Below are 9,974 nucleotides of genomic sequence, written 5' to 3' on the forward strand. Positions count from 1 at the left end.
CGTTACGCAGCTTGTCTGTGTTATCTACCACCAGACTAACAGAAAAGGATGAACAAGATGTGATGTTTTGTTGCCTTCATTTTAATATACGTGAAAAATCAAACTACTCCTTTTGTTAAATGTTTATTTGCAACCAAAAAAACATGACATGCACAAGGATGGAGAAAATGAACTGTATACAAATAAATTAAATGCTACAACAATATCACTGTGAACTTTACTTTCATGGAATGCCAAAAATATTGCGGTTTGGGATACCCCAAAACGTGAGTTAAATGAAGTAGAAGGGATGGTCCTTGTGAAATCCTACCCCTAAGACAATGGTATCGCAATAGAAATTAATATTTAAACCGTGTAAGGCAATTCCCTTTTTTCTGGAATATAAAATGCACCAAGTGTTCAGATACAAATGCGTAGCTTATACAGCTATCCTAACACTCGAGAGCATGCAAACCTTGGCACCTACCCCAAGGATAGAGCCCCAGCTTTTGTTATTACATCTCCTACCATCCTCCCTGTGGGGAGATGAAATGAAAGAGCTGGTTATCTCTCCACAGGGAGGATATCCCTATGCAATAATCCATCATGTTAAATAAAAAGCCAGCCTTGTGCAGTTAAATAAAACTACTTACAAAAAATCCCTGTTTATCCTACAGCAATTATTCATCCATGAACACATGTGCTAGATTATTACTCACAGAAAGTCCACAGCCCTGAACAGACACTTTTATACATGGAGCTGATAGTGTAGAAGGCATCACATATAATAAGCTTCCCCCATTCACTTCATTTGCCAGAAGAACAACAGACAGATTGTACAGCGACAGCTATTGGAGTGCGTAGCAACCTCAATGCATAGTCCCAGGTATTTGGTATCTATAGAACAGCCATATTTAAGGATCAGAGTTTAAACTTGGAACACTGATGCAAGGTTCTAGGGGCGACTGGAATGTCCACATTATGAAAAACCAGGCCAAAGCAATAATTCTTTCCAGCCCAAACGTAAGACGATTACTTCAAGTGAAATGTCTTTCAGAAGCCAGTGGGAGTGAGTATGTTCATGTCACGTGGTTTCAGGTTGTGGCCACGGGAATTTTTATTGTTTTCTGTAACAAAAGATGATGCTTCTATCTTGGGTGGTTTGAACGATGCAGGGTCATCTGCTATTCGGGTAGCCTGGGCCCGCATCAGCTCCATAGGGGTTGGTTTTTGGGCACCTTTATAAGACTGGATAGTGAATCCACCTGCAGAGAAAAATACATTTGAATCACACTGGAGTTTTTTTTAGTACTAGTGTAAGTTTGGAAGCCATACACAAGTTGCAGTCATCCGTGAAGGTTATTAAGCACGCTGCCCAGTTGACGCAGACAGCTGGCATAACTTTACCTGGATCTGTAGTTGATTTCTGAACAGCGCGAGGGCCAAAAACACTCCATTTCTCTGCTCCCCCTGATTCAGAGCTGCTGATCTCACCAGCTGGGAGGGAAGTGGTGGAGCCTTGGCTAAACCAGGATCTGAAAAAGGAAAACGTATACATCACTAGGCAGAATGGCAATCGTAAAAAGTGGACATTACACCGACAATCCCTTCTGAGCCAGTCAAATCCGTTGAACAACCTCTGTGTGCACTAGCCAGAGTAAAACCTTCATGTGACTCTGACACGACAAAGCTGAAATCATTACGGCAGTAGTAATGATGTGCTTTACTTACAAAGCCAATATCCATCTGGCTTAGAATGAGATCGACGTACATGTCCACCGAATTTGTGCTCTACAAAGCAGCATATGTTACCTGCGCATCGGCTTGGGAGATGAACTTGGAGTGCTGCAAGGGGTGGACTGAGCAGATGAGCTTTGCTTGTCTTCAGTGGTCTCTCCTGTCTGCATCTTTAGCTTCTGGAAGAGGGCAACAGAAAAAAAACTTAAGTTACATTCCTATATTTATATTAAATCTCCAACACTTACAACAGTCTGAGAAAAAGAAAAACAATGACAACAAGCTATGCTTTAGTAATGGCAAAAAGGCAGTGCCGATAAACCAGGATCAACAAGCCTGAAAACCTGCAAACTAGTTTTCAGGTTTTAACAGCATGGGTTCTCAAAAGTGAAAGCAAACATAACAATTCAGTGACGCATCAGAACCCCCCCCCCTCCCCAAACAAAACCAGCATCCACTGGATCACCAGCTATACTCTGCAGATAGCGAGGCTGAGAATGGTGTAATGTGAATAAAACAAGAATACGACAGTCGGATAAGCAGATGTGCCCTTCAGCATGAACCTCTTTCAAAACTCACAAAATCAAGGTCACTTGTGAACATACGTGTTACAGAAACAGTAATGCCCTTGGAAAAGCCTCCTTGGCCAATTTAGACGCTTAAGGGGTCATGGCTCCTAAGATCTGTGCGTATTTCTACCTCAGATTTCTTGCAGACCGGATTGAATAAGATAGTTGTAAATTGTAAGGTTTCCTTTAATTAATTTCCAGAAGAGGGTCACACACAAGCCACCTTTAAAAAGCATTGCAGGCATAATAGATGTGTTCCTCCATCCTGCAGCTCAGCGTCTTCCACCAGAGAACCAAACACAGAGCACATCAATAACGTTTAATTACATATATCCGGGCTTGCCATTTACAGCATAGCTTTAAAAACCGCCGGCCTTCATAGTTCATAGCACTACCAATAACAAAAAGACCATATTACTTTGTTACATTTCAACGTAGAATAATTACCAATAACGGAATAATGAAGAGGACCTTCAGATCTACGTGCACCAGAGTTCTAGGGCATACATACAATGTGTTTTGATTACTGCACAGCAAAAACAGCAAAGTCACCACTATAAAATCAAGTTTATAGCAATCATGATCTGATTAACCAGCAAACGATAACCGGTACGTCCGGAATGCATTTAACTGAAAGCCAACGTTTCCCATACAATCCTACAAGAAAAGCAGCAGGTTCCCTCCTGCCGACACATATGCATATCCACCTCCTTTTGGGTTTACCATTTTCCAGGCTGAGCTCAAATCTACTGCATTACCAGCCAAAAAGATGATTTGATGAATAAGAATGTAAAAACTAAATCAGAAGCCAAAAACACACCAATACATACGCAACGCAATTTGGGTGAAAGCAACACTGACACACATGATATGGCAGGTGAAGATAAATCAAGATTCAGTACAGAGCGGCAGATATTCAGCATGAGAGTAAAGCACAGGGGAGAGGAAGGTCTTACATGCAGGGCTTCCGCCACACGGTGGTATTTGGTCTCTTCAGCAGTGAGGCCCTTGTGTGGAGTATAACCGGCGTCCCTGAGGCCGGCCTGCTGCTCGAAGCGCTGAATACTCTCCTGCGTATGCTCTGGAAAGGGAGACATTTCCACTCACAGCACTCAAGCACGTGTCATAGCTTTACTCCTCCAAACCACGTAATACTTGTATGTTGCATGGACAGCGTATGTCGCACAGAGAACTATATGCTATTACCTGAACCATCACATCATGTGTTATAGGCACCAATAATGTCTACAAAGCGATGTCAAATGTGAGGAACCTGACGTATTATAAGGGCCAGCACACCCAACCCGCATTGTTAAGGAGGATGTGTCTCGATAGGGTTTATGTGGTCACCATCATTGGGTGAACGATACCCCGTGCTACTTAGTATGGAGAGAGCTAAAGAACCCACAACTTGATAATTTAATAGATTTTTTGGCAATTTTTATTTCCACATTTTCTTACAGAAATTACATTATTTTGATTGAGTTCTAGTCCATGGCACCCATACAGTCTTATTGTGGATCACAAATCTGAAGTTGAAGATACCACACATATAAATAAATCCCACCTTGTAGACAAGCACTGCAGCAAATCCATAAAAATAATTAACTAATAACTCTCTTATGGTGTTTATGTAAGTGATCTTAAGTGCATAAGTGTTGAAAAAGCACACACTTTGCTTTGGCTGTTAACTAATCATTTGGCCCCCCTGAACTTCTTAAAAGGCTACAAGGGGAACCAGGCATAATGAATCCAAGCGTTCTATTCCTACTAATGTAGCCAAATAGGATTGATTTTGGTTTTCAGAAAATGTAAAAAAAAAAACAAAACAAAAAAAAAAACAAAAGACCCCAGAGGTTACCGTTTTTAGGAAATATGGCATCTATACTGATCTGAAAGAAATACAGTAATAAGAAAACTGATTGTTGTCCCTTAAGCATACCCTCAAAACAAGCCTTTAGTATGCAATGGGGGAGGCAAAAAAAAAAAAATTCTGCGCAAAAGACCATTGTGTCCTGACTGTCAAATGTAAATATACAACAGGTGGCAATAGGAGCCAATACGCTGATTATGCAAGACACAATCGCCTATTCAATAAACAATGCATCCTCAGCAAAGCAAAGAGACATGTCATAGTCCAGCTAGGCGAGGACAAATCTCTTCAAATAAACCGACCGTGAATAATCAGAGCATACGGTCTAGAAGGCGCTCGCTCCAATAAAGCAAAGACCAAGCCACTCCCCGATACATTCATTTATCAAAGAAAAATAAATGGAAAATTAAAAAAAAAAAAAAAGAAAAGATTAAAAGGTGTGAAAATGTGGCCAGAGGATTAGCCAGGTATTAGGTGATTTCAGGAAGATGGAGGTTCATTGGTTTAAGAGGAGGCTTGGATGATAAAACTCTGAGAAGAGACTAAATAAAATGAAGGCATGACATGGAAAAGAAATAAACCATAGAGGAGTTCTAACATTCACACTGTTACGGTACATTACATTTTATGGATTGATACATTATATAGTATAATCGAGTCCCAGTCCCGCTTTAATCTTTGCATTTTTAGCCACTTTATAGAACCAGTAAAAGCAACATCCTTACTTGTCAACAGAGAATTCATGATGACAGAGGTGGCTTTGGCTTTCACCACAGGGGCCTTCTCAGTGGAAGAGGAATGGGGCAGAGCAGGTGGGGGCATGTTATTATCCCCTTCCTCAACCTGCTCAAGACAATAAGGTATCGGGAAGGAAGGAGGAGAAAAGAAAGGTCAGTATTGGAATTAGGAAAGGGGGGGGGAGTTACATATATTTCAAACATACCCCATGAAGAGCGACCCAACACATCACCATTGGAGTGACTTCTCTTACAAGGCCACTAAAAATGGTTGTTTCAAATCGTCTGATTCTACCCTCGGCCCACTTTATGGCACCATAATAGACAATGTAGAGATTGCTGTAATCAGCAGCTCTGGTGCAAAGTTTGAAATGGCTTTTCACCACAAAAACCAGTGGCAATGTTCCATTGGATGATTTCAGTGGTTGCTGCAGTGATAAGACTGCGCCAAAAAAAACACTCGCAATACAATCATGTTTTACGGACTTCTCTTATGACTGAAATACACATGTATTTGTTTTCCTATCATGTAATGGTATTACCAGTATTTAAGTAAACAATCAATATACCGTATTGGCTCTGATATAGGACGCCCCCATATATAGGCCGCACCCTAAAAGTTTAGTGCTTTTTTAAAGAAAAAGTTTTTTTCTTTAAAAAAGCACCAAAAAAACATGCTGCCACTCTGTCCTCCCCCCCCAGATATGCTGCCACTCTGTCCCCCCCCGACATATGCTGCCACTCTGTCCTCTCCCCCCCCCCGAGATATGCTGCCACTCTGTCCTCTCCCCCCCCCCCGAGATATGCTGCCACTCTGTCCCCCCCCCGAGATATGCTGCCACTCTGCCCCCCCCGAGATATGCTGCCACTCTGTCCCCCCCCCTGAGATATGCTGCCACTCTGTCCTCCCCCCCCCGACTTACCAGAGCAGACTCCCGGGTGTCTTGCGGGGCCGGAGGGGGACATCTATGCACATCGTGTATACAACTCCCGGTGCCAGCACTCAGCGGAAGTGCCGGCACCGGAAGTTGTATACGCGTATTGCGACCCAATAGATGTCTTCCGCCGGCTCTGCAAGACACCCGGGAGTCTGCTCTGGTAAGTCGGGGGGGGATGTAAAATGCATTGTGCGGACGTCCACGCGATGCACTTAGACAACCTCCCGTGCTGGCACTCCCCCCGTGGGAAGTGCTGGCAGGGGAGGCTGTCTGAGCGTATCGGGGAGTAGGATGCAGGTCCCCTGCACTGCTGCGGGGGATCTGTATCCTAACCCCGCTGCCTGCCCGGCGCCCCGGACTGCATGTCCGGGCGTCGGGCGCTAGACCCCAAATATAGGCCGCACCCCCACTTTAAAGACTTAAAGTGGGGGAGAAAAGTGCGGCCTATATTCGGGCCAATACGGTATATAGCACTCTTCTTCATCATACCTCTCTCTCCACATCTGCAGTAGGTGACCAAATTATATTTTGTCCTCACCCCATTCCCTCAAGGTTGTAAGCAGGGCCCTCTCTACCCAATATCCATGTAGATTCTCAATCTGTCTTGGGCAATCTTTTCCAATAGCTAAATTTGCTTCAGAGAACCAAGATGCCCTCTCATAGTTTAGGACTTAAGTGTATGTATAGATATCAAGAATAATAAAAAAAAATAGTGCTAGGCAGTGCAAAACGAATACGTACTGAAGAATTGTCTACAGCATACCTTTGATAGCTTGTGATATTTACGCTCCGGTATAATTGGCTTTCTCCACAGTGTGTTAGCGCACATGTCCGATGGCGGTGGTGTCATAGGAGCGGTATCCTCCAAAGCATCGTCATAGCTGAAAGCTCGACGGTGCATCCCAATAGGCAGGGACATCTTTCCCAGTAACCCACCTGTGCTGTGCTCAATAGCTGAAGACAGAGAGCCAGCCACTTAATATAGGATTCAACTGCACACAAAATACTACACTATCTCTTACAATAAACATCTCCATGTCCCACTAAGTCGGATGCATATTAAATACCATCAGCTACAACTCAACAATAGGTCCTCTGCTCAGAACACATTAGCCAACAGGTTTCCCCATTGTTGATCAAGCGATACATTGACATTGCGTAATGTATCTCTTGTATTGGTACAGTGGTTATATTGATGGACAACATAATTCTCAGGTCTTGAGGTCACACAAATAAACATCATAGGTTACTGAAGAAGGCACATTGTCTATTCAGTACTTCAGACACTGGTCCTTCATAACAGAGCCTGGCCTATAATATATTTTAATAAATGAGGCACATCATTTACGATCTGGAGGAGAGAAAAAAAGAATCTCACAAAGGTACAAACAGAGCTGACAATTTTGACAACAAAGCAAAAATATATCTCTAAACACCAAACCTATTCATTTGCTTCCAGATAAAACATGCACCATAACACTAAGAAGAATTAAGTTAATAAATAAAAATAAGTTTGTTCTGGCATGTACAACAGTCTGCATTTAAACTCTCTATAAACTGCTTTTTACAACAAAGGGTGCATAAAAAATTAAACATAAAGATGGGTAGCATCCGCTTAACCTGCTCTCAATTCTCTTTGCTTCATTGGCATTTAAATTCGTATGATCAACAGAAGCAGATGACCTTTACAGAGATATTTCCTCGATTCACAGATAACTCAGACTCTCTGCTTCATAACAAGCTGTATAAATACGCATCTGTTTCCTTTCACTAAGGAGAGCCATGATTAAAAGAGTTGTTACCAGGTACATCAGGCTGTCTCGATGCCATTATAGCGGTTAGATTTGATGCTTTTTTTCGCTATGGAAATCCAGAATAAATGTGTTACCTAGTAAAAACAATAATCTATTTATTGCTCAAACAAACAGAAACACAGCAGGACATGCAATGACAGGCTCTCGCAAAGCAGGCCTATTCAAACTGAATGCACGGGTCACTGAAGCAAAGGCACGTTGTCTTACCAGGCCACTGGGTTATGACGATTAACTGGAAGCAGAAAAGCCAAGCTTAAGCATAGTGCAAATGAAGCTGACTGCGGGAAGAGATTCCAAGAGGTCCATGCAGGGTACCTAAGGACAGAAACAAATAGGACAAGGTGGGTTATAACCATATAGCCCTACATTGGATCGTATAGTCCCAAGTCAAGAGAGAAAACTTATTAGACATTGTTTGACAGTTTGTTTAAACGCCTTCATGATCGAGGGTTTCTCATAACATCTCATGATAACAGTAATACCCTTCATACACAGTTTTGTTCTGGAATGGCCATATAGTTCCTATCATTTCTATTTTTAACACTTCTTTTGACGTTAGCAATTTTTTTGTCGTTTTCTACTTCTAGGGGCACATTTTCATAGTTTTAACCTATTTTTGATTCTGTGCTGCTTCCATTGTCAGATGGATAGGTATCCCCTTGTGGATCCATCACGTGGACCCAATTTATAGCATGGTGACATCACTAGTGGAGGCCATAGTTTGATTGTTTTAACCCCTTAATGACAAAGCCCGCACATGTACAGGCTCAAAATGCATTGTCTCCAATGGGTTTAGGAACCACCCATTGTCCTTAAGGGGTTAATAATTATTTCACTTTTTAGTATCATTGCTATTACCATTTATGTTTTGATCTCATCACACAGTCATCAGGAGGTGGGGCTGCAGAGACCTACATTTCTGATCACAATAGGAGTCATAAATCAGTTGCGGGTTGATCAGAGATCCACGCAGGATCTGGAGATAGGAAACACCCAAACCGGCATTCAAACAGTAACGGTATACCAGCACTCGCGGTGAGCACCAGTACACCAGAGCTGTCACCACAGAACAAGCCATCGTAGCTTCTGCTGACACGGGAGAGTCCAGGCTGTATTCAGATAACCAGATGTCTCCTGCAGCAGAAGGGAGATCTCCTTGCCTCACAAAAAAGGCTGGTCATGCAATATTGTCATCTTGAGGGTGATCTTGAGTTGTATATCCATAGGGGCTGATATACAAAATGTCTCGAATGGTTATTTTACTGATCTAAAATCTCAGATTTAAGGGTATAATGCTTCCGCTAGACCAATCGACTTTCTCTGCCCCAGAGATCTTCTCTTCCACTGAGACAGGACATTAAACTAAATGCTATTCTAGCTTTGTCTCGGCTCTCAGCTTCCACAGGGTAACACAGTCACTTTAAACCAAAGATCACCAAGTTACAGAAACAAAAACACAACGTGAAGGCCGTTTCATAAATATACCACCAGTTAACCCCAATTTATGTAAAGCGTCATAGAAAAGGTATGAGAGGACATAAATACTGCGAGCATGGAAACATTTCAAAGGCAGGCAGTGGGACGTTACCGTAAGTAAGGATGTGCCTAGTTAGGGTTATTACAGGGATTTAAGGCGGCCTGGCATGCCCACCAGAGACCCCGACCTGATATGCCCACCAGCATTCACCAGAGACCCCGACCTGGCATGCCCACCCATGTACAGTACACCAGAGACTCTGACCTGGCATGCCCACCCGTGTACAGACCCCCCTTACATATCTGCTAGATTTGACACAATGGACCAGCATCCTTCGCGCGCTGTCCGCTGGACCAAACCTCTGAGTTTGACATTACCGCATAGCCCGACTAAAAGACGTTTGAGGGAAAATGTGGCATGGCGGCCGGATTGGACAATAATAAAAGTGACACATGCCACCGCCCCTTCTAGACAAAGTAAACGCACTTTGACAAGATACAGAAATAACCCGCCCGGCCGGTCTAATTAATGAAAGTCCTGGTAGCCCAACTGCTATGCACAGTATTAACTTCCACATTCCCAGGAAATAGTCATTTGCTACAGGAGGCAGGCCTTCCTTGGTAATCTAAAATAGGATTGCAAATATTACAGAGATTTCTGGCGCGGGGTACTCACCTATAGACCTGTGGTACCCAACCACTTCTGTACTAGAAGCAACTCCTAGTACTTCTTTCTGAAATCATAAACCGATTACCGCCGCTGATAAGCCGTAGAACGACAGAAGCACCCATTATCCGTTGCAGAATGGCGACCAATAATGAAGGAGGGTACGCATGCGCAGACCAGGGCA

At 43.0% G+C, this 9,974-nt stretch overlaps 1 protein-coding gene across 2 annotated transcripts; it reads right to left on the minus strand.

The window, feature by feature from the left end:
- Positions 1-1,019: 1,019 nt before the first annotated feature.
- On the minus strand, positions 1,020-9,955 carry KIAA1191 (KIAA1191 ortholog). 2 transcript variants are annotated; one of them, XM_053462978.1, is made up of 9 exons: positions 9,800-9,955; positions 7,855-7,962; positions 7,636-7,721; positions 6,597-6,787; positions 4,884-5,001; positions 3,242-3,366; positions 1,792-1,895; positions 1,387-1,514; positions 1,020-1,244 (listed from the first exon to the last, which is right to left on the minus strand). In XM_053462978.1, the coding sequence occupies exons 3-9, from the start codon at positions 7,661-7,663 to the stop codon at positions 1,033-1,035; spliced, it is 906 nt and encodes a 301-aa protein (XP_053318953.1). In that variant the 5' UTR covers positions 7,664-7,721; positions 7,855-7,962; positions 9,800-9,955; the 3' UTR covers positions 1,020-1,032. The 2 variants fall into 2 exon arrangements, with proteins under 2 accessions (XP_053318953.1, XP_053318954.1); XM_053462979.1 differs by lacking the exon at positions 7,636-7,721.
- Between the last annotated feature and the right edge of the window lie 19 nt (positions 9,956-9,974).

Source organism: Spea bombifrons, chromosome 4 (assembly GCF_027358695.1).
Source record: "Spea bombifrons isolate aSpeBom1 chromosome 4, aSpeBom1.2.pri, whole genome shotgun sequence".
Taxonomy (NCBI): Eukaryota; Metazoa; Chordata; class Amphibia; order Anura; family Pelobatidae; genus Spea; species Spea bombifrons.

Excerpts from the sequence above, each read along its gene's own strand:
- KIAA1191 (XM_053462978.1), bottom strand. The coding sequence starts at position 7,663 with ATGGCATCGAGACAGCCTGATGTACCTG. Across the intron at positions 3,367-4,883 it reads CATGAATTCTCTGTTGACAA|AGCATACGCAGGAGAGTATT; the intron begins GTAAGGATGTTG and ends CTCCCTTTCCAG. Across the intron at positions 1,245-1,386 it reads GAAATCAACTACAGATCCAG|GTGGATTCACTATCCAGTCT; the intron begins GTAAAGTTATGC and ends TTTTCTCTGCAG.